The sequence below is a fragment of the Simochromis diagramma genome, unplaced genomic scaffold (assembly GCF_900408965.1).
Source record: "Simochromis diagramma unplaced genomic scaffold, fSimDia1.1 OVJJ01000421.1, whole genome shotgun sequence".
Taxonomy (NCBI): Eukaryota; Metazoa; Chordata; class Actinopteri; order Cichliformes; family Cichlidae; genus Simochromis; species Simochromis diagramma.
Window position 1 is genome coordinate 10,872,956 of NW_024387250.1, and position 26,119 is coordinate 10,899,074.

The 26,119-nt window shown below is 44.4% G+C and overlaps 1 protein-coding gene across 4 annotated transcripts; it reads right to left on the reverse strand.

Annotated features, from left to right (window-relative positions):
- Positions 1 to 14,354: 14,354 nt before the first annotated feature.
- zbtb18 (zinc finger and BTB domain containing 18) lies at positions 14,355 to 24,749 on the reverse strand. Of its 4 annotated transcripts, none has more exons than XM_040001482.1 (2): positions 24,292 to 24,749; positions 14,355 to 19,396 (listed from the first exon to the last, which is right to left on the reverse strand). In XM_040001482.1, the coding sequence occupies exon 2, from the start codon at positions 19,377 to 19,379 to the stop codon at positions 17,682 to 17,684; it is 1,698 nt and encodes a 565-aa protein (XP_039857416.1). In that variant the 5' UTR covers positions 19,380 to 19,396; positions 24,292 to 24,749; the 3' UTR covers positions 14,355 to 17,681. The 4 variants fall into 4 exon arrangements, with proteins under 4 accessions (XP_039857416.1, XP_039857415.1, XP_039857413.1 ...); XM_040001481.1 differs by lacking the exon at positions 24,292 to 24,749 and adding an exon at positions 22,129 to 24,227; XM_040001479.1 differs by lacking the exon at positions 24,292 to 24,749 and adding an exon at positions 20,713 to 20,917.
- Positions 24,750 to 26,119: the final 1,370 nt, after the last annotated feature.

The window sequence follows — 26,119 nt, forward strand, 5'->3', positions numbered from 1 at the left end:
AAGTTGTTTTTATTCACCAGCTTCTTTGACCCTCCTTCACCTGCTTCAGTTTTTCTCTCCTCCTGTTTTCCAGCCCCTCCCTCCCCTCTCAGCTCCTGAACTGTGGCCGCTCTGTAAAACAGCCCGATCGCAGCAGATGTGTGACGACCGGCGCTGCTAACAGCTGTCAGCTCTTATATCAGCTCCTGTTCAGCCTCTCAACCGCCCCCCCCCAGCACACACCAGCCCTCAGTTTATGGTTTCCGAACAACAATCTCCAGCAGTTTGGTGCAAACTTCAAGGGTGAAATCCGAATGTCTGCTTTTTCTTCATGTCTCTTACATATCTGTAACATCTTGCTTTTTCCTATTTACCTAAACAAAGTAGCAAGACCAGATCAACTGTATGCTTCTATTCAAAAACAGGCAGGTGAAGAGCACAAGAGCTGCCCTTTAATAATCAAAGACGGAAAGTTTGCTTAAGTGAAAGAGCAGCTTTGTCAAAGTCTGCCACAGTTACACTTCATCTCTCTGAAAAGCCAGTGCTTGCTAGTTGAGGAAATCAGAGGGAAAAAAAGTTCTGATTGTTCTTATTATCCTATTACATGCATGCGGGGATCTCTTTAACTTGGATGTCTTCATTTTATCCATATTTTTTGCTCTGTCCCTAATTATTCACTCAGTCTATAAAAAAATCAACAAACTTCATCTGAGTTTGAAGTTTGGTTTATTTCATTTGCTCACGTTTTGACAGTGACAATCAAAAACACACTAATGTCCTGTTTCATTTGTACTATAACACATAGGTTATGTTAATGCTTTAGTTTTGTTGTCTTATTCTAGATGTTTGCCCATGTTTTGTACTGCAGAATGTTTTTTTTGCTTCTTCATAGACGCCAAGAGTTTGTCCAACTTTCAGAAATCCAGACAATGCTGCATTCATGCCCGCCTCACTCCGTGATTGGTCAGGTGTGTGGAGGTGTGACGGTAGGCTGGATTTGTAGCTTCTCCAGATCTCACGCTCTTCTTTTATTTCACAATGTGGTAAGTAAATCTGAGGAGTGACTGTCAGTAAACCGCATTTATGTTTCGCCTACTTTTAGTAAGCCAGCGGGTTTTCTTTTAGATTCAGAAGTGGACTGCATAGTTTGTTTCAAGCACACCCTGGCTCAAACTCTACTTGATCTAACCTCATTGTTTCTTTCTGGCATCCATCCCCTGCTCAGCATCTGGCTGCTGTCCAAGGGGCTCGCTGCTCATCTCTGGCAGCTCTGTCCCTAGCCTGTTACCCCTACTGATCCCCTCCCCTCAGCTGAAAACTCACTCCTGTCTGGCCTTTAATGTGCCCCCAGCTTCAACTCTGTTCCCACTTCCAGCCTGTAAGCTTCAACCCCCTAGCCCCGACCTCGACTCCAACCTCAGGGTCCCAGCTTCTGGCCCTGAGCTTTTACCTTCTCTCCAGCCCAGCTGCTGTCGCCTTCCCAGCCGTCCGGCCCAGCATGAGAAGCCTAGCAGCTGTTGATCAATGGGCAGCCGGGGCCAACGCCTGCCTGTCCCCTCCCCTGACCTCCTACCCTTACACACACATACACACACATGCAAACACATCCACACACACGCGCGCGCACAGAGAGATACACACACACTCACACGCTCCCTCGGGATGCAGCAGATGGGGGTCAGCCAGAGGAAAGGGTTGTGGTGCGCTACAAAGGGTTGGATTAGGTGTGTTTTCTGTGTGTCTTGGTTGTGTATGTGTCTCTTTTATGTATGTGTGTTTGTGTGTCACACAGCTTATTCCACAGTTTGTGATAAATTTGTGTGTGTGTGTGTGTGTGTGTGTGTGTGTGTGTGTGTGTGTGTGTGTGTGTGAGGGGCTGTGGTTGGACATTTGCTAGCCGCGTGTCCCCAGTATGGACAGGTGTTGGCGTCAGCAGTGTCCAGACTCGTTTCGGCAGCTGCTGCCACCCCGCTTCTCCACCCAGCTCTCCCCTCTCATCTCTCCCCCTCCGACAGATGTATCCACACCACCACCACCTCTCAGCTTTTTATGGGCCCAGCCTGTTTTGACTTTAAATATTTGCCCAGGAGGCGCTTGTTCTCTATGGGCAAAGAGGGATTGAAGAAGAGTGGGGTATGCGCATGAAATGACACACACTCCCATAAACAGGAGTACAGTAAAACTCCAACAGGTACAATCTATGCAAAGCAGTTATGTGTCAGAAATGTGCATATTTGCACCATTTCTTCTAGATTTCAAAGTGCAATATCAGGATGTATGCTCGTTTTATTCTTAGATTATAAAGTTTTGCTGTTTCCTTACCTTTGTATTCAGATAAAAGCCTTTAATACAACCGGAAATGTTTAATTTAATCTAATGCACGGTGGTTTAACTCCTCGCTGGGGCCTTTGTGGACGTTAGGTAAATTTAGTGGCTTTCCTCTGGCATGCCTAACTCCAAAAGACAAAACATTATCACAGCCCACAATTTGAGAATAAGAATGAAAGGGAGTCAGAACTGCATTTAAGATGAATAAAAGTTAGAACAATAAGATTAATCTCTTCTCACATTTTCCTAAAAGCAACAGACAAAAAGCCCCACTGGATTAATTCATTTGATTTTGCCTAAAAGTGCAGGTGTACGATATGAGAGAGCTAGAAAAAGCTTTGAGTTGGTAAAACCAGAAAAATGTTCTCTAAATGTCACTGAGTTTCAATGTGTGCAAATCAATAAACATGAATTAATGTGTTGCACTTTTATGTTTTTTAAAGGTCAGTTTTTGTATCATTATCTTAGAGGCTGACAGCAGGTCTTCATGTGACATAAACCATAAAGAGCCAAATAAGTATGCTTTGTCTAGGGCAGTTATTGTCCTAGTAAGAAGTCATTGTGCCCCTAAAGGTACAATCAGGTACTTTATTTTCTGAGAGTGTGCTCACACAAACACAGTCATTGTGCGTTGAATGTGAGCCCCTCCTTTTCATGTATACACACCTGGATGGGCAGTGGCTGGGGGCTGATTTTTCCTGTTTTGACTCAGCAGAATAAAAGCCTGGTAGCAGCCACACATGGCAAATAAAACTGTTCATCCAGTGATGTGCGCCCCTGCAAAGATCAGCTGGCACCTGTGTGTGTGTGTGTGTGTGTGTGTGTGTGTGTGTGTGTGTGTGTGTGTGTGTGTGTGTGTGTGTGTGTGTGTGTGTGTGTATCTTTACTGCATGGTTACTCTATACCATGGGTCAGTGATATTCATAGTAAACCTCAGTCTTCGCCTACATTGCATGTTGTATTCTCAGGTCAGATGGTCCTCCCGTGGGCTCAGCCGCTGGTATATTTTTACTTATAAAGCTATTCTCAGTCTGCTTTCATCTTACCTGTGCTATTTCATGCAACGCAGCCCTGAATTTTTCTGCCTCACAGAGGTGCATATGAGAACAAAAATGTGAGAAGCAATCAGATCAAACAATGGACAGTCTTTAACGACTGAGCTCCCCTCTAAATATCCTATGTGTTGTCCAGTTTTTCCCGAAGTGTGAACACAGCAGCTAATGTTCGGGCGCGTTCACCACTGGGAAGTGGGCAAACTGCTTTATATAGGAGGCTGTCTCACCTCAACCAAACAGAGTATTTCCAGGAGTCCAAAGGTTTTTGAATTGAACTCCTTCCTGTTATGTGCCCTCTTTAGGTACATACATATGTCCCTAAAGGCCAAGAGGGACCTGGTGGAAAAGTTGCCTGCTGTTGAAAGCCAGGGAAAAATGGTAAGTGAATGCTTGGACATAGCATGTTTTAGATAAAGTATGCCTATTTCTTCCCTTGTGTTATCATAGTTTGCTCACGTCTTTGTGTGTATATTGTGTATTTTACCATAAAAACCAAATTGAGTCGAGTCGAGCTGAGCTGAGTAGGCACTAGTGGAAAAGGGAAATCTTTTCTCCAAAAGGAACATTGTTTGCAAAGTTGCATCTGAACAAACAACGAGACTTCTGGAACAATGTAGACCAAAGTGGAAGTGTTTGGTCATGATATACAGCAGCAGGTGTGTTAAAAACCAAACGCAGCGTGTCAGTTCAAAGGTCTCAATGCAACTGTCAAGCACGGTGAGGAGGGGGGGTAATGATTTTGGCTTGTTTTGTAGCCACAGGATCTGGACATCTTGCAGTCATTGAGTCGACCATGAAATCATCTCTCTACTAATGAATTTTAGAATCAAACATGAGACCATCTGCCTGACAGCTAAAGCTTGGCCAAAAATGGGTCATGCAATAGGACAATGATCCCAAGCGCAGCAGCAAAAGAAAAGAATGAAGGTGTTGCAATGACCCAGTCAAAGTGAAGACTTCAGACTTGATTGAAATGCTGCAGCAGGACCCTAAGAGAGGCCACAAATCTCAATCAACTGAAGCAACGTTATAGAGAAATGTGGGAAAAAAATGTCTCTGCAATGATGTCAGACACTGATAAAGTCATATAGTAAACAGTGGAAGTTATTGCTGCTAAAAGTGGTTCTACAAGCTGTCGACTCATGTCGTGTACTTACCTTTTTCTTCATGGCATCCTGTGAAAATCTTTTTTGTGACTGTTCACAAATCAGGACCCTAAAATGTGTCTCCAAATAAAGATTGCTGTTTGGGTAAATTATTGTCAGATCAAATTCATTAAGTGATTTTATGCCATGCTGAGTTTACAGTTACAGCATCAAACACTGAGCTTCAGATTAAGAAAAAAAAATTCCACCTATATCACTGTGTAAATATTGAAATAATATGCAAGCTTTTGGGCACATTCTTACCTTTTCTGCATCCAGTCAAAGTGAATTTATGATCCCCTTTGATCCTGCACAGTAGCCAAATAATTCCTCCTCCTATAAGGAACCGCCGAGCAGACGTTCAGAGAAGAAAAACCACTGGTGCTCAACATTTTCCATGTTTTATACAGAAACAAAGGCAGATAAAGTGATGGAGTAAAACTCTACATCAACAAATGCTAATCACAAGGTGACACATGGGCGGCGAAATGTTGTGCTTTTCCAAAAATCTCTAAACACTGACTGAAGCTTCTGCTTGTGATCCCAGAGAGAGGGAGAAAGAGGAGTTAGAGAGGAATGTGGATATAAAAGAATGATATACAGTTGGGGTTTGGAGTTGAAAGATAATTAGAACAGCAGTGAAGGATTCTGCTGCTGATCCCAGAAAAAACACCTCCGCCAGCTGGGTTCAAAGTCCAGGAGGGAGAAAAGACAAGAGGAGGGGAAGACAGAGAGAGGGCCACAGGAAGGGAGAGATTTGGGGATCTAGCAGAAGAGTGGTGGAGCGCACCTTGTTGTGCCATCTGGGCCGACTCTCCCACTACAAACACACACACATATATCTCGTTCCCCTTCTCCTCCTCCTCCTCCCAGCCCATTAGGATGGAGGATTAAGGTGGTGGAAATTACAAGATGCAGCCGACAGGAGCGTACCTGGCAATACATTTAACTGTCCAGGGGAGGAAAATGAGAAGGTGAGAGAGGGGAGAAACCGAGGAAGGCTGCAAAGGAGGAGGAACAAATGAGATGGGGGGGGGAGATAATTAGGGAAAAAGAGGACAACACGCTCACATCAGGACTGCGGAAAAAAGAAACTTTCTTCATCGCACGCTCAGCCGACTCATCTTCAAAAGTGGCAGTGTGAGCAAGAGGGTGCCAAACAGATGCTGGTACAATTGCTGCCATGCCCCCCACTCCCTACAACCACCACCACCAACAACTCTGCTCCTCACCCATTCCATCCACCTAGCCAGCCAGGGGGGCGGGGGAGGTGGGGGACTACGGCTATGGATGGCGCCCATATGGCCGCAGCTGATGGGGGTGATTGTCGGTATTGTTCACTTTGTCAGCGATCCTGGGGATGCGGGAGAGAGCTAATGATAATGCAGAGTGCAGATGTGCTCCGGAGCAGCCCAGTCGTTAAGCAACAACAGCTTGTGTTTTGTGTGTGCATGCGTGTGTGTGTGTGTGTGTGTGTGTGTGTGTGTGTGTGTGTGTGTGTGTGTGTGTGTGTGTGTGTGTGTGTGTGTGTGCGTGCGTGAGGAAAAAAGAGAGTTACAACCACAGCTGCTTGCCAGCCTGTCTGCCTTCTTGTGAAGACCTTCTGGAAAGCCCACTATATGAACACACACAACCTTACATGTCACGTTGACGCACACAGACACACACACACACACACACACAGCTGTTTGGTTCTTTAATGTTGATCTGCACGTTTACTCATCCAAAATGTTTCCTCTGCACAACATACAGAGCTCGAGCTTTGAGGTGTTTTATAAAAATAAAATCTTTCCAAAGTGAGTTATTTTTGGACTTTTTTAAAGCGTGTTTGCTTTGTCCACTCACTGAAAAAGTGATGCATCGATGGCATTTGGACTGATACTGACCTGCATCCAGAAACAGCCGTGAATAAATCACAGCACAGTAAGTGCTGTGTCCTTATCGAAGGAACATAGTTCCTCCTTTTATTTTTGAGTATTTACTACTTTCTCTTGTTCTGTTTATTTCCTCACATTTCCATTTACCAGACATCACCATACTGGATTGATGATCTTTTCAGCCCCTTCCCTCAAGCCAATCAGTCTTTGGATGCTTTTCTTTGGATATGATTGCAATTCTGTCAGTCTCCAGAAGTCCCGAACTAAAGGTTTCCATCAACCACATGCTGGCTTTACTCCACTACAACCAGCATCTGGACTCCAGGGGATCTTATGAAGATGTATCACGCATCAAACTGCCAAAATCCTTCTCTGCTGTAACCTCAAAAATATTCTTTAATACTACTGATCTCTGATTGAGCTGCCAGTTGTTGTTTTTGTTTTTTGTTTTTATAAAAAGTCAAGAGGACTACCAACTTAATTTTTAGTGACACAACACTCACTGGTCTTGTGCTGCTTTTCATAAAATGCACTGGAATCTAAACTGGGGAAGTAAAAACTGCGGTCCAAGAGAAATTTAGTGATCAGGTTGCATGCGACATTTCTTTGCATACTTGTTCCCATCATCACTCATCATTTGGTAAATGGTAAATGGCCTGCAATTGTATAGCGCTTTACTCAGTCCCTAAGGACCCCAAAGCGCTTTACACTACATTCAGTCATTCACCCATTCACACACACATTCACACACTGGCAATGCCAAGCTACATTGTAGCCACAGCTGCCCTGGGGCGCACTGACAGAGGCTTTGTGTGAACCAGTGTCTGTAAATAGTTTGCAGGGGTACACAAGTTAGGTGGTCGGGTCCTGTGACTGCAAAACAAGCCCAAATCATCGCTCCTCTACCACCGTGTTTGACATTAGGTGTGAGGTGTTTGTGCTGATGAGCTGCGTTTGGTTTTCTCAAAACATGGTGCTCCACTTTCCCAACTTTGGTCTTTGTGAAGTTTTGTGGTTGCACCTCATTCATTTGTCTCTATCATCAAGTTTAGTGTTAGCCTTCAGCTTTCAGTGTCAGTTAACTGTCCTTTGGTTACTTCCTGTTTTACTTTGAAGATCTCTTGTGTCATGTTTGGTTTTACTTCCTGTGTTTGTTTCCCTCCGTCCATTGTAATTGCATGTCTTGCCCTAATTCGTCTCACATGTGTTGCATTTCAAAAAAAAAATTTTTTTCCCATTTTATCCTTTTCAGTTCATGTTTTTGCACCATGTGTTTCATTTATGTTCATTTGTTTTTGTCTTTCTGTGTTTTTATCACCCTCTCTCCACCACTCCAACAGCCGCATTCTGGTAGTAAAGTTTGCTGCCATCTCCCAGAAAAATGTGATTTCCTATTTGGAAACCACTTATTTTATGGAATGAGATGACCTGACAATAAATTCTGTATTCATGATCATGAAGCTGAGGCAGGTGAATTCACCTGTGTTGGATTAGTTTGCACAGAAGCAGTGTAAGAACAAATCAAAGATGCATACACAAAGAAGGAAAACATCTCTTTTATAGCTCGCTTTCACTCCTTTGGTTCTTTTCTGTTCTCCTCTCCTCCTTCTCTACTTCTTCCCTACCAACATACAGATGGTCCCAAGCTGCCTTCAATAATCCAATGCACAGCCATGCCAGTACACCCCAGGCTACACCCCTGATGCTACACTACTCACACACACATACACAGACAGTGCCAGTTCCCTAGGCAGGACCCCTGTCTCTCTAGCCCAGATTGGATCACTTTGGTTCAGCATGGAGCAGTAACACTGGGCCTTAGGGTTCTACATGGGCCTGCAGGGCCCCACGTTGGCCCCGACTACCTTGGGCTGCAATGGAAAAAAGCTCTGAGGCTTGGTTGTGTTATCTTTTGATGATTACTATTATTATTGCTACACAAGCTGGAGTGGCCACATGTTTTGTTTTGTTTTCTAATCAGTTTAAGCCTGTGCCGGCACTCGAGAGCTGACAAAGACAATAAAGATAGAGTGGTGGAAGAAAAGCAGTGAAGGAGAGATGAGCAAACACTGAAAAGGAACTTCTGAGGAGAAAAACAGAGGAGTTTCCAGAGAGGACTGATAAAGTAGGAGAAGAGCGATGGTGATGGAAGGATGGAGGTAAATAAAGAAACAGGGGGGATGGAAAAGGAGGATGGATACGCAGAGGGAGGGATGGACAGAGTGTGGTGGATGGGGGAGGGATGGAAGAAGGGATGGAAGGAAGAATGTGACAGATGGGTCGTGCCTGGCCAGAGCTGGGAGGGTGCGGAGAGGTTGGCATCACAGGGTGAGAGAACACACACAAACACACACAATACACACACTAACTGCACGCATACACGCGTGTGCGCTGTTTAACTCATCTCACGCACATTCTCTGCTGTCAGGAGTGTTTTCAATGTCTTTCCTCGTGTCAAGAAAACGTCGGCCATATGATAAATAGACAAATAAATGACGCAGCGGACATGTTTCGACATATTGCTTGCATAAATTTATTTTCTGCTCCTGCAATCAATTTCCCCGTTGGCAGGCTGAGATAATAGTTCAATATGTTGGGTCTAATTTATGCTTTCACATCAGAATTGCCCAAAGTTGTCTATGAAATCAAGATTATCTTAAGGCAGTAGGAGCAAAAGATTACACATTTAAGTTGCTGAAAACAGACGCAACAGATATGTGCTGTTTTATACCTTAAACAAAACCGGGCTTGTTTATGATTGATTTCAGTGGATAAAGTATGTTAAGAAAACTACAGAGATCTTTATCTGAATAGTAAGCAGAGTCAATATGTTTCAGTGTGTCTGTCACTCCTTCGTGTAGCATGAAGAATAAATAATCCCAATACACTGTATAGTATTAGATATTATGTGCGCCGCATCAAAAGATGGCAGAAAGTGGAGTCTTATTTTAATGCTAAGTGTTTAGAAAACTACTCATATATGATGTTACATTGACAGTGCAACAAAACTTCATTGAAAGAAGTGTAATTTCATTATTTTTACCCTGTGCAACTTTGTGACTTGTAACCTAGTTCATTCTCTATAGGAACACTTCTTTCTTCGATGGCTGTATTTGTGTTTAGCATGCCTCTCCTGTCTCAGTGATCTATGACAGATATCTAAATCATCAGTGTAATTAATTTATACAATTATTATGCAAAACCAGTTAGAATGAGGATGCAAGCTTCTGCAGCAGTAAATCTTTGTGTCTGTTAACCACTGGTGCACTGCAAAATGTAATGATTAGCAAGTGGAAAATTACAATAAAATCTTCCATCCGTCCATTCAAACATGCAACCAACCAACCCTATAATGTCAGAATATATATACATATATTTTCAGGGTCATAAATGACTTTACACAGCCGTCCATTATTCTCAAATAGCAGACAAATTCAATGTAGGTAACATTTTCACAGTTACAAATATAAGCGCAGTACATATATAGCTTTACATTAAACTCATTCAGTTCAATTCAGTTTTATTCATATAGCGCCAAATCACAACAACAGTTACCTCAAAGCCCTTAATATGTAAAGAGCCTACTCTAATAGAGCGAAAACCCCAACAATCAAACTTATGACCAGCACATGGCGACAGTGGGAAGGAAAAACTCCCTTTTAACAGGAAGAAACCTTCAGCAGGGGTGGCCGCATGTTTTAGGGGTGGCTGTAGCTCAGGTAGCAGAGCAGATCAGCCACTAACCAGAAGGTCGGTGGTTTGATCCCAGGCTGCTCCAGTCTGCATGCCAAATATCCTTGGGCAAGATACTAACCCCATGTTGCTCTCCGATGCATCCATCGGAGTGTGAATGTGTATGAATGTTAGATACTTAGCACTTAAGCTTAGAAGTGCTGGTGTGATTGGGTAAATGAATTAGCTGTATAAAACGCTTTGAGTGCTCGGACAGAGTAGAAAAGCGCTATATAAGAACCAGTCCATTTACCATTCAGCAGAACCAGGCTCAGGGAGGGCAGCCATCTGATCTCCTGTTGGCCGTGTGTTTTAAAGTGAGTACATTATGTGTTAATATTCCTCTGTGTGAATGTGCAACATGAACATGGTCAAAAACATGAAGGAACAACGATGTTTAATAACGCATTTATTATTTAAATAATTGTTTAAATAACTTGCCTAGTTTCTCCCTTTTTAACCTTTACTAAGCTTGTTTTGTTGAATCTGTGTTGTTGTTGTTTTTTTCATTTTTTGCAGTCATCGAGTCAATAAACTGTTATCTTCTTATATAGGAGCTGTGAACGAACAATATTGTTGTATCTGTAACACTTAATATTTTTTTTAAACACAAGTACGGCTTATTGCATATACGTGATGCATCCATGTAAAGTGCTACCTTCTACCGTCCTCTTTGTTAGAATAGATTTCAGACTGAACCTGTGCTTTGTTTTGCTGTTTCCTCTTGTGTGAATATTTGGACAGGTGTGTTGTGTGTACGCTTCTCATAACAAAACTAAATCAACTTAGTCACTGCACATTTTGTTCGAATTCTATTGAACCACTGAGCTGAGATGGGCTGATGCCTTCTTTTGACAGCACGTCTCTGTAGCTTCAAACCCTAAACATTTAGCTATTATTATAAACTGACAGTTGGATGTGAGACACACACTGTGCCTTATTCCTACTGATTTGAAAATGTACCGCATCCTGACAGCGCTGAGACACATCAAACTGGACTGTGAGTTTTGGGATCTGCTAGATAAGAAGCTGCACACACAACTGCAGGGATTTACGCTATTACCCAGACTGCAGTTTGTCTCTTTTATCACGTCTCCACTGCGTTACAGCAGGAGGAAAGACACGACAGGGAGAATGAACTTGACTCTTCCGCAACACCGCCACAGCTGGCTAACTGCTGCTCGCTCGTTGCCCGTGTGTGTATGTGTGTGTTTATACATGTGTACAGCTCAGCAGGTACGTGCAGCAGATGTCCACAAACACACACACACACACTCGGTAAAGTAACAGCGTTACCACAGAAGACAGCAGCAGCCCGACAGGCTGAGTTAGTGACACTAAAGGTCCTCTCCCTGCGTGACCTCATCAGGTCACCATGGCGGTGATAAAGTGCTGAGTTGCGCACATGTGTACCGGTGCCAGCAGTTCACAACAACACCCCGAACACACCCTGTTAATGCCCCTTATCTACCACACACACACTCGCGCACACACATGCACGCACAGCTGGGAGAGGATGGCAGAAGTGTGGAGGGTGATGAATGAAAGAGAAGCTTTCATTTCTGCCTGTGGGGCTTCATTGTTGCTTTAACCTTAAATCCAATTAATCTGGCTCTTTATCGCAAACGCCTCGTCTTCAAATAAGTCCTTGTGATTCAAAGATTTGTCTCTCCATCTCCTTCTCTCTCTTTCTCTCCTTTTTCATTACCATTCTGTCTCTGTTGAGAGTTCATGGCTGCTCTCCTTCCATACAAGAATTACACAAAGGACAAGTACTGTTTAATCCCATCGTAGCCCAGCCCTGAAGACATACCAGCTGGAGGCCTTTGTGTTTGTGCTTGTGCGTGTGTGTGTGCGCTAGATGACAGGTTATATAAACCTGTGTTACTAATGTGTGTTTCTTGCAAACGTGTGAAAATTGCTCATCAATAAGTCTCTTATGTGAGGTAGCTGTATGTGTGGAGGATGTGCATGGGGGTTGCCGTGGTTTTGGGGGGGTTATGTGTAAGTGGTATTTGGGGCCCCTTCTCACAGAGACACACAGATATTCAAGTTCGAGTTGCATCGCCTTTTGTTTTCAGGAAGGCAGAGGAGGGGGACGAGGGTGCGGTGGGCGGCTGGATGGATGGATGGCTTGCTGGGACACTGTGCCCCCTGATTTTCCCAAAAATCCTCCCCCCTCGCATCCACTACCTCCCCCATTTCAGCCACCCCACCCCAGCCAGTGTAGTGCCACTGTATTGTCTGCTGCAAGCAGGCCGCTTGTTGCTTGCCTTCTGTCCTGCTGTGCTGAGTGCCTGACAAAGGCGCTCTTTTAAATATGTAGACAATCCTAGATCACTTGCACACACACACACACACACACACACACACACACACACACACACAAAGGTTTGTCCCAGCTTTCCTCTTTCGCTCCCTTGCCATCGGTTCTTCTGTGCTTCGACCTGTCCTGGGAATATTTCCTTTTTCATGGCAAATCAACAAGTCCCCGGCATGAGAAGGAATACAGGAAGCTTTTCTCCCGTCAGTGCGCTATAAGCTCTGAATGAATGCGTGAATAGCGTTGCCGTCTCGTCAAGGCTAAAAGCTTGAATCCTGTTTGTTATGGAGCTTTCGTTTTACTGTACATTTAAACAGATTCATTTTTATGCACAGGAAGAGAATCCGTTTTTTTAATGGATTGAACATAAATACATGAATAATTTTTTTACACTGCGACACAAAGCAAAAACATAACAGTCTGGTATTTGCATGCTATGGAGTTTTAAGACGTAAACATCTGTCTCGAGCTGAGTTTTAGAAGTTCCAAAGTTAAAGAATCCTTTTTTTTTTCTCTGTTCAACCTGCAGATGTCATTTTAGAGACAAACCAAGACACAACAGCCAAACATCAGGACGTTTCCACATGTCCACATGACACTCTTCTCTTTATCTCTTCCTCCCTCCTCCCTCCCTTGGTACGAGAGTCCTCCCTGGCAGCTTGGCAGAGTCCGCTCCCTCACGCAAACCAGCAGAGTGCAGGGGCCCGGGCCCCAGACAGGAGCCCAAGCTGGTCTCAGCCTCCCAACATGTTGAGCTGGCCCGCCTTGGGCACAGCCAAATGGTTCTGCAGCTGCCCCTTTGTCCCCCCTTCCTTAAGTAAACAAAGGACAGAAACAAATTAATGACCTACATTCACAGCAAACCTCGCACGGCCTCCTCATACAGAGAGAGAGAGAGAGAGCGCGCAGTTGTCTACAAGCAGATGTTCACTTACAACGCTGCAGATTGCAATTAATGATCACCAAGTAGCGCAGGAGCAAAGGAGAGGGTTAATGTATTTTCTGCCTCTGAAGATTTAAAGAAGGTATCTCAAAGAGACTTTTTTACATTGTCTCGATATCTCAACTGAGAAAAAAGGGGGTTTTTCTTTTAAAATGAAATGTCTCCTACTGTTTTTTGACAAGTTTTATAATAAAATAAATATATTCCAAATAATGGCCTGCCACTGTGAGTAACCTCACCTAGTAAAATAGCTGCAAAGTTGAAACATTGAACTTTCCTTGAAGTGGACGCCACACCGAAATCTTTTTAACACTTCCAAGTTTCTTAAACTGACATTAGGCATTCATCAGACAGGGGACAATGTCATAAAGATTAGGAGTGAGCTTATCACGTGAGTGTGCATTGGGGGCTTATCGAAGTGGCCATCTGTGGCCTAATGAACGCTGCTCCTTGGCCTCCGAGTGCAGGGGCTTTTAATGCATCTGTAAGAGCCGGTTTACTGAGCAGCAAGACATTAGCTAAAGCTGATTTCTTTACTGGAAACCTGTGCCTGAGAACCTTTAGGAGGAGGCTGTGTGCGTGTGGTGCAGGGGATTGGATCTCAACAAGCTGCTGCACATTTTCTTCTCAAATGCAGCCTACACTTCAGCCAGTGCTGCAGATATATATCAGGAGCTGTGTGAGTACACACACAGCGAGTGTGCAGGCCACCACGCTGTGTCCAGGCACGGCTCGCTGTAGAGCTTCTCAGACACACACACACACACACATGCACAGCTTCCACCCACATGACAAGTCATTGCAGAGCAGGATGCCAAGACCTCCCAACTGGCCCTCATGCAACCTGTAACTCGTGAGCGCGCACACACAGAGTTAAATGTCGCTAATCTTCGTTATTTTAATGGCAGCGAGGAAACTGTGACTTTTATGAGTAAAGTTAAACACAAAAAAGAAAAAAGCTTCACACACACATGGGTTGAATTTCAAGATTCTTATAATTTATTGCAGTTTGCACACAATTTAAAAATGTCAACAACAGCACACCAAAAAATTACAAAACTAAACACAATTAGAATTTACTCCCCTTGAGAGAAAAAAAAAATCAACCCAACTATGATTGTCAAAGCTAAAATGACTAAATCTGAAAAAAGGAACATAAAAGAAAAGCAAAGGAAAAAAAATTTGTAATCTCAACAGGGAGTAAATAGATCTCAATTGAAATCTGCTTGTTTTTTCCCCCCAGACAGTGATTGTCCTTTTTCAAAACAGACTCAGTCATTTCATGCCCTCTCCCCACCCTCCAACCCTTCATGTTCTTTACCATAAACTGTCTATGACATTTGATTTTTTTTTTTTTAATTTTATTTATTTTTATACCTTACTTAAAAAAAAACAACAAAAAAACCCCCAATCTATCCCCTTTTGTTTTCAAGTAAGCACAGCAAAAAGATGGAGATGTCCAGTCGGGGTGGTTTACTTCACAGCGTCTTGAGTGGTTAACATCACTCCCGCCACTCCACCCCACACACTCACACTTTTAAAAATAAAATAACAGCCCGGACTACAGCAGTTTAAGGCGGTCAAGTAAAACCAGAGGAACAGAACGGGGAGGGAAAAAAATGGAAAAAAAAAACCCCAGCAGTAATGATGAAAACAACAGCAGGATGGAGGGAGCCCATATGCAGAGACGCTGCCAGTGAAGAAATAACATTTCGGGACAAAAATGAGACGATGTGGTGCAAACTGCCGCAATGTCACCCACACTGTTGCATTGGCAGAGCCTGTAGGTGCCACCAGATGACGGGGCGGCATGTACATATACCCCACCCACCACATGCACATCTGCGGGGACACACACACTAACACACACACACATACATATTTGAGTGAGTGAGAGAGGGGGGGGGGGTAATGTGGAGTGTCAGTATCTTTCTGAAAAATGTTTTTGGATTGTATAAACGCTCGACCAATTATTTTGAAATTTCAATAAAAACAAGAAAAAAAGAAGAAGAAACTGATGTAGCCCTGACCCAAACGCAACATTTACATACAAGAGTTTTCTAATCACATGATCAAAATAGATAAATTCAATAAATTCCAAGAATTTACACAAAATTTTCAACAGCCATTTCTCAATGCTTTACAGTATCAAATACATCACAGCATCAGAAATGTAATTTTATTTTTATTTTTTTAAATAAAGGCATCTTTTCAGCAAAAAATCTGATTTCATGTCTTTAAGCTTAAAAAGGTGCATTCAGGCATGCCAATTCTCTCCCATCTATCTCAAAGTAAGGATTATGCTTTAAAAGGAAACACACAAACAGACACGCACGCACACACAGACGTGACATCCGCTGCACCTAATGTGAAATGCACACTGCACTGAGCTGGGTGAGTTTAACGGCCCCGCTCAGCTCAGCACAGCTCGGCTCAGCGTGAAGCAACAGTGTGGCAGAGATATCTGACCCTTCAACTTTCAGCAGGACAGCTCAGGTTCAGCCTCGCTCCTTCCTTACTCCCTCCCTCCGTATCCTTCACACTTCAGCCAAGCCACAATTTAATAAAAAATGTTTTAAAAAAACTGCACTCAACAGACCTGAAACGAGAGCCCAAATCTGCAGAAATAATTAAGAAATGGCTCGACCGCGTTTAGAACTGGTGAGGACGGACACAAAAGTTATAGCAGTAGAGACATTTAACGCCTGAGGAGGAGCAAGAGGAGGAAGTGCTGGGTGGACGTAGATCTTCAGTAGGTTAAATTGACTGGTGCTAACCGAGTCACACGCTCGTAAACACACACGCGCACGCACGCATTAACACACACACACGCGTGCAGCAGAAAGATCAGTGCATATAGACACAGGCTTAAAATGCTTCATCATATCGCTTCAACATCCGACGGAAACACATTCGGTAACGTTCTTCTAGGATCCCAGCGAGTACAAAATATCCGACTTTTCACTGTCAAAAGTGTACGGTTCAAACATTCCCCCTCCCCGATGCAAAAACCACAACTTAAAGGTTTAAGACAAAATCAAAATTTCATGCATTTTTTTTTTCCATAGTCGTGAGAATAATATTCAGTTTTTCAACAGACCGCACCCTGGAGTAGTATTCACAAAGAAAAGAAAAGAAAAAAAAAAGGAAAGCCCGTTGTCAAATATTTGATCAATTACAATGTGTACAGTAATACAGCAAATTCACATTTTTTATTTTAAAATATACAGGTTTGGACGTCATGCAACAACAGCAGGTCCCATTACAAAAAAAGTAACAAAATAATAATAATAATAATCATTAATTTAAAAAAATGCAAAGAATTAAAGTTTTTAAACTATATCAGAACAATATACAACAACCTTAAATTAAATACCTTTTCAACAAGAGATGTTTTAAAGACTGCCAGCTAGATTTAAGAAAAAAATTCTATCAATAACAATAATAATTAATAATTATTTGTAAAGGTCTTTTCATTTTTAGAAAATACTTCAAATTGACTGGAAGTGAAAAAAGGAGGCTGTGCATTGCATGAGTGCCATCAGTTTATCTGTCAGTCAGTCAGCTTTCCCCTGAACACACAACACCAAAGAGCTTAACAAGAGAAGCGGGGAGCGCTTCGCCAACGACACCTCCGTGCCAGTAGAAAATAAAATCAATACACACAAAACACACTCATACACACTCACGCACGTTAGGTGAAATTTTTGCCAGAGTAGTGCAGTACCACACACACACACACACTCGCGTGTGCGCACGCTAATTCAAACTGTGTGTGTGGTGGCGTCGACTTGTGGTGATCACAGTACCCGTTTAGTGTATTGTAATGCTTTTTCACTTCAGTGTGTTCGACCTGAACTCCTGCAGTGGTGTTTTGCTGTCTGTGGAACTGGGACCGATACGCTGGCCAGCATCGGAGTGTTGTGTCTGGGATGAAACACAAACAGAGTGAAATCTCTTCAAAAAGGCGAGACTTTCTCACTGGGACCCGTGTCCAGAGACGCAATTAAAACCACCAACAGGAGAGAACTTGCGCGAAATAAAAATGAGGATTCAGAATAAAATAGAATAAAACAAAAATTACCCCAAATAGGAACAAAAAGAAAAGAAAAACAACTCAGTAGTAACATTTTCATGTGCTATTAAAGTGCTATTGAATGAGATGTTGCAACAAACAAGAACGTGACTCACTTAAACCCCGAATATCAAACTCTGCCGCCTCCCTCTAACCTCCCCACGCCTCTCTGCCTTTCTTTCACTCTCCGTCTTTTTCCCTTTACCAAACCTAGAAGTCTGTTTCTACTTCCACAGTTCCTGGGAGCTGTCCTCGATCGCCCAATCCCTGACATTTGGGAGCGCCAGAGGTTCGCTCTTCACTGACAGCGAGTTGACCAGTTCGCAATGGAACTTGCGGATGTGTCGGTAGAGGTCCCCGGATTGCGTGAAGCGCCGCTCGCACCACTTGCAAGCATGCGGCTTCTCACGCGTGTGCACCACTGCGTGGCGGCTGAGGTTGTGTGAGTACTGGAAGCTCTTGCCGCAGGTGGTGCAGGTGTAGGGTTTTTCACCGGAGTGTGTCCGCTCATGGCGCTTCAGCGTGTACATGCAGGAGAAGGTCTTGCTGCAGATGTTGCAGGTGGGCACGTTGACGTCTCCGGCGGGCTTGGCGCGGATGCCCTCCTGCTCCCTGAAGTGGGAGCTGAGGTGAAGCTGGAGGATGTGGGGTGAGGGGAAAACCTTGTTACACAGCGGGCACATGAAGATCTGTGTGTGTTGAGCCGACAGCATGTTGGAGACGTAAGGCAGCAGCGAGCTATCCATGCTGGCCGCCTCAGCCTGAGCGCGCTCGTTTTCGCCCCCCAGGATGTCCTCATCGTCTGCTGTGGCTGGAGGCTTCTCCTCCCGCTCCAGCTCTGAGGCCAGGGAGGCTTCTCGCAGAGCAGACAGGTGTGCTTCCAGGCCGAGCCTCCGCTGGGCCGACAAGGGCCCTCCGACCCCGTGGTGGGCCAGGCCCCCGTTGGTGTTAGGAACCGTGGCCTTGGTGAGGCCGCTATGCTCCATGTCATAGTCCCCACCTCCCAGTTCCTCTTCCTCATCTGAAGCCACGCCCCTTTCTACCTTTACCCTAACAGCCAATGGGCTTTGGAGGCTGTCTGGTGTAGCTGCTCCGCTGAAAAAGGATTGGTGGTGGTTAGTGTGGTTGCTACCTGCAATTGGCTTGACTGACAGGTCCAGGACGCAGTCAGCTGCATCATTTGACACCCTCCTACCCCTGTGGCCCCCACGAGAGCTCACGGAGCGGTGGGACCTCTGGGAGAGAGATCCAGTGGAGCTGGTGGGGCTGCCGGCCGGAGAAAGGAGCTTTCCTCCCTCTCCCAGGCCTTCCCCTGCTTGCGTCTCCGTCTCACCCTGCCCTGGACTGGTTGTAGCCATAGCTGGTGTCCCTGGTCTGTCTGCAGACGGCAGCCTCAGCCACAGCGGCCCTCCCTCTGCCTTTCCCTCCTCTTCTTCATCGCTGTGCAGCAGGTCGGCAGTAGCAGGCCGGCCTGTGGAACCGTCTGATAGACTATCGGCTTTATCAGAGCAGCTGGACCCACCGTCATCCTCTCTGCGCGTGCTGTCTGCCTCCGCTGTGGCCTTCTGCTTCAAACGTTTCTTACACACCTTGACAATGTCATACATGTGCAAGTAGCTGGCTGCTGCCAGCACATCCTCCACGGGAAGGTCCTGGAACTGCAGTTTGCCCTCATACATGAACTCCAGGAGCAGGGAAAAGGCCGGAGCTGTGACAATGTCACTGTTGAGGTGCACCACGTCTCTCTTGTCCAGCTGGTCCTTGTAGAAAAGGTGAAAGTACATGCTGCAGGAGGCCAACACAGCACGATGGGCACGGAACTGGGCATCGCCCACCAGCACCGTGGAGTCACACAGGAAGCCCTGATGCCGCTGTTCGCTCAGACACTGGAGTAAATGTCTGCTGTGGTCTGGGAACTCCATCCTGCCGTCCTCATAACCTGAAGCCACACACACAGACACAGCGTCAAAGTTAATTACATCTCATAAAGTATCAAAGATGTCTTTCATTTTAAACCTACAGTTTTTATTTTTTGTTCTTTTAATGATTTCATTTAGGGGGTGTAATTAAAAAAAACAACCTTTCCATGAGCATAAATATGCAAAATATAAAGAATTAAAAGGTAAACAAGAAGCAACCAAGATTACATGAAATGAGGAGCAATAGAAAACTATGGAATCTAAAAAGGTGGAAAACAAGTTAAAAACGTAAGCTAAACAGAGAGACTATGATTTAGTTTTTATCACCACTAAGACGTTTCTTTTAACGCCACAATTTCTGTGAACAAAATTTGTATTAAATCTGGTAAAAAACACAAAAAGATTAAAAATTAAGAAACACAAGGACAGAGAGAATCAGTAAAAAAACATATCTGATATAACGACGGTGACAACAAAACAAGAAAAAGACAAGAAAACACGAAAGGCACGAACAGGAAGAGTAACACATGAAATAATAATTTTAAAACACATAAAAAGTTAACTAAAATAAGCCATGACCTACGCACAACCCGGATTTTTTTTACTCCTCATCCCAACATCGACAGAAACAATTCTCGTAAAGTCGTGCACGCATTCCTTCATACATCAAACCAAATGTTCATTTTCTGCTCCAATTACTTGCTTAATTTAAAATAAATAAAAAGTAGACAAGAAAAATAGAAAGAAAATACAATTTATGGTTTCGTTTAGGAAAAACCACTAACTCAGTTTATACCAAGACAAAGACTCAATCTCAGGTAAACCACCAGCGACCGATTCTTCTACTCGGTCTCTCCGCTCTCACTCTCTGTATCTCTCCAACTCCTCTGCCTGCACTCCTGGATTGTCGCTGCTCCTACGCTGGTTATTTTTATTAACCCACTTTGGCCTGGCCTGGCACAGCCCTTTTAGGTAACCGGCTTTCAGCTGCACACACTGTCCTCACATATAAAACACAACACACACACACTTAGTACCAGCCTACCTACCAACCACCTCCACAGGCTAAGTCGAGCAGCAAAACTGGCCAATTGAAACAGCACTGTCAAAAACAAAACAGCTTGTCCCTTGTTTAACCTGCGAGCTTCGGCTTTAGGTGTGAGATTAGACGTGGAGGGAAAAAAAGGGAGGAAATTTGCATCAATGCTCTGCAGGTGTTCTTAGAGAAGATTTGCTGGAAATTATCGAATTAATAAAATTAATTACCAACTAATTGTGCAAAAAACCTTTGATTCCAGAAGACAATAAGAAAAAAGAAATGTGTAAAAGGTCCCACCTGTTAGCCAAGTCGATTTGTCCTGCCTGAGAAAATACATTGGTCCCGCTCTGCACTGTGTTAACCAAAGCAGTTAAATCACCTCATTTGAATGAAGCTAAACCAAGAATGTCAGTGTGTTAGACTGTGTGTGCGTCCGTGTGATGTGCATGTGTGTGTGTGCTCGCCCTCCGGCTTGTTCAGACTGCTTTTAATGAGGGGGACTTACAGGGACAAGGGTGTACCACCTCCCACCTCCCCCCCACCCCACCGTCCAGCCAAACCCCTCTACCACCTCCTCCTTCCACACACACACTCGCACACACATATAAACCAGCCGTCACTCATGCACTCCTTCCCATCTGAATCTTACAAGAAAAACCCCGCACATCCGCCCCATAGTAGAAACTGCCCTCTTCCTCAACCCCCTCCACCCACCACCACCCAGAAGAGAAGATTTACAATACAATCACTGTAAGTGCCCTGCTCGTCACAGCATCAATCCTAATCCTTAAAGATGGCTAAAAATAAAGACGACGGTGGCGACGGTGGGGAGGGAGCCGCCGGCGGAGACTCAGGAGGGCAGCAGCCCAGTCACCCAGCCCACCCGGCCCTGGCCAGCCAGCTCAGGCAGGGGTCTGAGAGAGACACACACAGAGGGGCAGGCAGGGAGGGAGAGGGTGAGGGAGAGGCTGGGACGGCCGGGGAGGGAGGCTTACCCACATCTGATCCAGCTGACGGGGGCCATATGGCAGCTGCTAGCCAGATAAAGAGATTAAGACTAGGAGGGAGTGCGATTACAGCTGTCTAGCCAATTCAGGCAGCTCAAATCTGCAACTTCTAAATTAGTCTCCTCTACTCCAGCCGACAGGAGGGGGAAAATGGGTAGAGCGGACCGCACATGCTTTCAAGTAATTTTTACAGCGAGCTAGAATTAACAGGAAAAAAGTAAAGTAGATAATACAGATTAAATAACTGCTCGGTTTATTCTAGGGTTTTTTAAGCCTATTTATTAGCTAAAATATGTGTTTATTGTCTTCTCTTAAAATGTCTAAATACTATATTTCAAAGGAGACTTACTTTTATGATTTATGATCATGATTAAACTGCAAAAAACTACACTTCCCTTTCAATTAACAAGTGTCCCGACAAAACGTCTGACAGCTCAAACAGGAAGCAGCAGCTTAAGTTTTAAATGCACCCCTCTCGACTGCAAGCTAAAAACAAGCAGACTGCTCCCGGGCTGCAATTACCCCTCAGACAGGCAGCACCGGCTACCTTTGCCGTTTACTTCTGAAGCACTCGCCAGCAGTTTCACGCAGTTCTCACACTGGTTTGACACACCGGAGATCCCCCACAACAAAACAAAACTCCACCATCCCGGACTCTCCTACTGTAAACACACGCACGCACACACATACACACACAAAACGATACCTGCAGCAGTATGCATCAACTTGATTAACTCCACTGTAGCAGAATAGCCGGGCTCTCTGGCTGGGAATGGCTGTGTATCGCCCTCTCCCTCTCTCTCTTTCTTTCTTGCTCTTTCTCTTGCTCGCTCGCTCTCTCTGAATCAATGAGTGGGTAGAAGAGGAGAGAAGAAGAAGAGGGAGGCAGGCAGGCAAGCAAAAAAAAAAAAAAACACGCTGTTCAAACTGCGAGGGACAGATGCAAAGTGGAGGAGATGTTGGAGGGGGAACGAGATACCACCTCCCTCCTCCTCCTCTTCCTCCTCCTCCTCCTAACTGGCGCTGATCAGCAGCCACAAACACACACACACAGCGTGCGCACACTGCACGCACACACGCACAGCACTGACTCTCCCAGGCTGCCGCTGAGACTCACAATAAAGGACTGGGGAGGGGTGGAGGCAGTGGAGGGATGGAGGAGGAGGAGGTGGGGTGGATGGCAGCCTGTCAGCTGCTCTGACATCATCCTCAGATGGAGATGCTACCTCCAGCTGTGCTCTTTCTACAGCCATATGCTGCCTCCTCTACACTCCTGCCACCAGACTCCTCTTTCATTCTACCAACACCGCACAACTTTGTCTCTCTTTCTCCCCCTCCTTTTTTTCTCTCTCCGGGAAATAAAACACAAGTCGGCTAAAATATTCTGGGATTTGGTGTTTGGAGTTTATACATCAAAATCACTAAGCTGCAACTGCCACCAAAACTATTAAGGAAATGCAAAGTTTACGCACTAAAAACACACACATACACACACACAAACAACTTTTCTTTTACCTGGCGTCTAAAATCATTTGAAATGCACTTCTCTGTCCTTCTCCTTCTGTCTTTTTCTCCTTCCAGTTACCATAAACAAAAGCCAACACGGCACATTTGCAACTGACAGACGCACGCAGCTGATATTGTTTTCCACTCTTTTACGGTTCAGCGCCGCTGCCTCGTCTTGTATTCACTCATTCATCCGCTCATTCATCCATCCATCCATATATCCATGTATCCAGCAACCACCACCCCCTACACACCACCACCACCACTGCCCGGACCCTTCGGACGACTCACTGGGTGACAAAAATGAGCCGAAAGAGTCCAGTGAGGGCAAAACAAAAGGTGTGCAGGGTGTTTAATAGCCGGGGAGAAACTTATTACACTTATTATAACGGCTGTATTTCGCTTTCGTTTTGGGCAAACTTTCTGTAACGTTTACAACTCTGCAACTTTTATTTTCTATTTTATTTTGGCTGTAAATAAAGTTGTTGTTTTTTTTTAAAATAAAATAATAGCAACACCGCCCACTGAGTTTCCACAATAAAATGTGATCACAGCTGCACACAAATGTGGAAATAAATTACATTTATATTATTTTTTCTTTGTTTCATAATCACCCATTTCAACATTTTGTAAGTTAATTAGAAATATTTGCCGTGTAATCTCCTGTAATGAAAAATTTCACTGTGTCAATAAAACAGAAATAAAGTGCGGGAAACATCACATTAATCAACTTAAACTTCTAATTAACTTCACCACCGGAGTTCTTTTAATTACACGGTTTGGAAGTCGCTTTAAAAAAAATCAATTTCACCTCACTTTGACGCGTTTTTATCACCTCTAAAGTGCTATCAAATTTAGGAGAAAGTCTGCTGGAGTTTGTTTTAATTTAAGACTCAATTTTCAAGCTGCCTGCCCACGACGGTCCGGAGAAAAAATTAGCATAAAAGTCCAACTCCTGCTACCGCTTACAGGCTGTTCAGAGACAAGTCTCCGAGCGAGAAAAGGAGTATTGTAATTAATTTCTTACCAGAAGACACAACAAACACAGAAAAACAGGGAGAGACACACACGGAGACACACTGACCCACGCAGCTAGCTATAGCCCGATCGCGGCTAACAAAAGTAAGGCGGACGGGCTGCAATATTGAGCTATTTACAGTTGTTCGGGAGGCCCAGGTGCTATGACAACAGCCCCTAAAACACCGCGGAGGGACGGCTAACATAGCAACTATTAGTGCGTGGAGACAACACAGTCATGCTAAGGAAGGTTTAGCTACTTTTTCCCCTCCGTAACCCACCCTCTCTCTCTCTCTCTCTCCTGAGCCTCCTTTAATCGGACTCCGGTATTAGAAGCAGCACTTACAGACAAGAAGGTCCACCGTCTTCCCCGCTTCCTCCGTCAAAATCCCCTCTTTTTTCCTTCGGAGACAAAACTAGATTGACTTTGGACTAATTTCCATAACAGGCTGCCGAGGCGAGCAGGCGCAGGGACGGGGAGTCTAGCACTCTGCGGCGGCCAGATGTTTCCGAGCTGTTGCTGCTCAACTCGGGCTGGGGAAGGAGGCGAGTTGACTGGCACGCCACGGAAGCCAATGGTGCCGGCGAGGAGGAAAGTGAAGGCAAATTGGAAGCGGCCCTCTGACAGAGGAGAGGGAGGGATATGTCTTCTTCTCCCGTCGGCGTAGGTTGACACCAGGCAACAACAACAGCAGCAGCAGCAGCACACACACAGTGAGAAGGCAGGAAACAAGAAGCTGGGCCAAACCAACTGGTTCTGCGAGTCAGTGAGACGGACTGGCGCAGCGGAGAGCGAGGGAGAGTGGAGAGCGGCGCAGTGCGCTCTGGGTACTGTAGTCAAACCTGGAGCGAGAGGTGTCGTGGGGGGGGGGGGGGTAGGAGGGAGGGAGGCTAAGGGGGTGGAGCTGATATGAGCAGGTGCACCACCTTGACAGGAAGTAAAAACATGTGGTTGGGTTTTCCAGTGGTGCTGGATAATGCTTAAGACACAGGCATAAAGCCAGCTGCACCACTTCCAGAGGTGGACATGTATTATGTATGATGACCAGATGAAGATGTGATAAATGATTTATATTGCGTAGTAGTTGTAAGCAAATGCGAGCATTTATATTAATGTGTTTGTTAATGCACCGCTGATAAACATTTTCAAGTGTTACAAACAATTTATTACGTATTTACGTAGTTGATAGATAATTAGGAAGATGTAAAGTCAACAAACCTACCTTGCTCACTTACCTTACTTCATTTTAATGCCACCTCGTTTTAAAAGTGTGTGCTGTCCATCCAGTTAAAAATGTAATTTTTTGTTCAATCAATAAAAAAAAGTTTTCTTTGCCTGATGAAGGGATGCGGAGAAGTTCATCTACTAGTCAGATAAGTGTCCTTTATAACAGTATTATAACAGTATTTATAACAGTATGTTTGCACTGAAGCACCGCAGCAATTTCCTAATGTTGTAAACCCGCTCAACATTTGGCAATAAAACCCTTTCTGATTCTGATTCTGATTCTGATTCTTGGGCAAGATACTCCACTCCAAGTGATGGATAGAAAAATACTGTATGGTGTGTGTGAATGGGTGATTGCAGCTTGTAGTAAAAAGTAAAGAGGTTGTGTGTCTGCTTCAGAGTTTGTTTCTTCAACACAGTTAACCTTGATCACTCAGATAGATAGATAGACAGATAGACACAGTTTAACTTTCACTTTTTCATAATGCACCTTTGGACAAAAACATGCCCCCATCCCTATAAAGGAAGTGATGTTGGCATCCCCTTGTTAATGTTGCCTGTATGTTTTATTTGGCCCCCAAGCCAAAACGCCTTGGTCAAACCATGAAGGTATTTTGTGTGTCTCAATGGCTGCAAAGAGGCGCCTACCTGCTAATATAAACCAAACCTGTTTTGACTTGCCGAGGTAGGAAAAGAACACAGTGTTAATGATGGCTCGGCTGGCCTGTAGGTGCATCAGAAAGCCATGACAGTAGATCAGAATCCACAAAATTGAGAATACAGCTATTGATAATACCTCTGTCATTTCCCTATAAAGTGTCCCCTGTGGCAAATCCTCAAACCTTTTCCAGGTGTGGCTCTGATGCAGTAGTAGTATGTGGGTTTTATACAAAACATTTCAGAGCCCATGTTCATTATAATGCATCTGAGACATGTTATCAGGCCT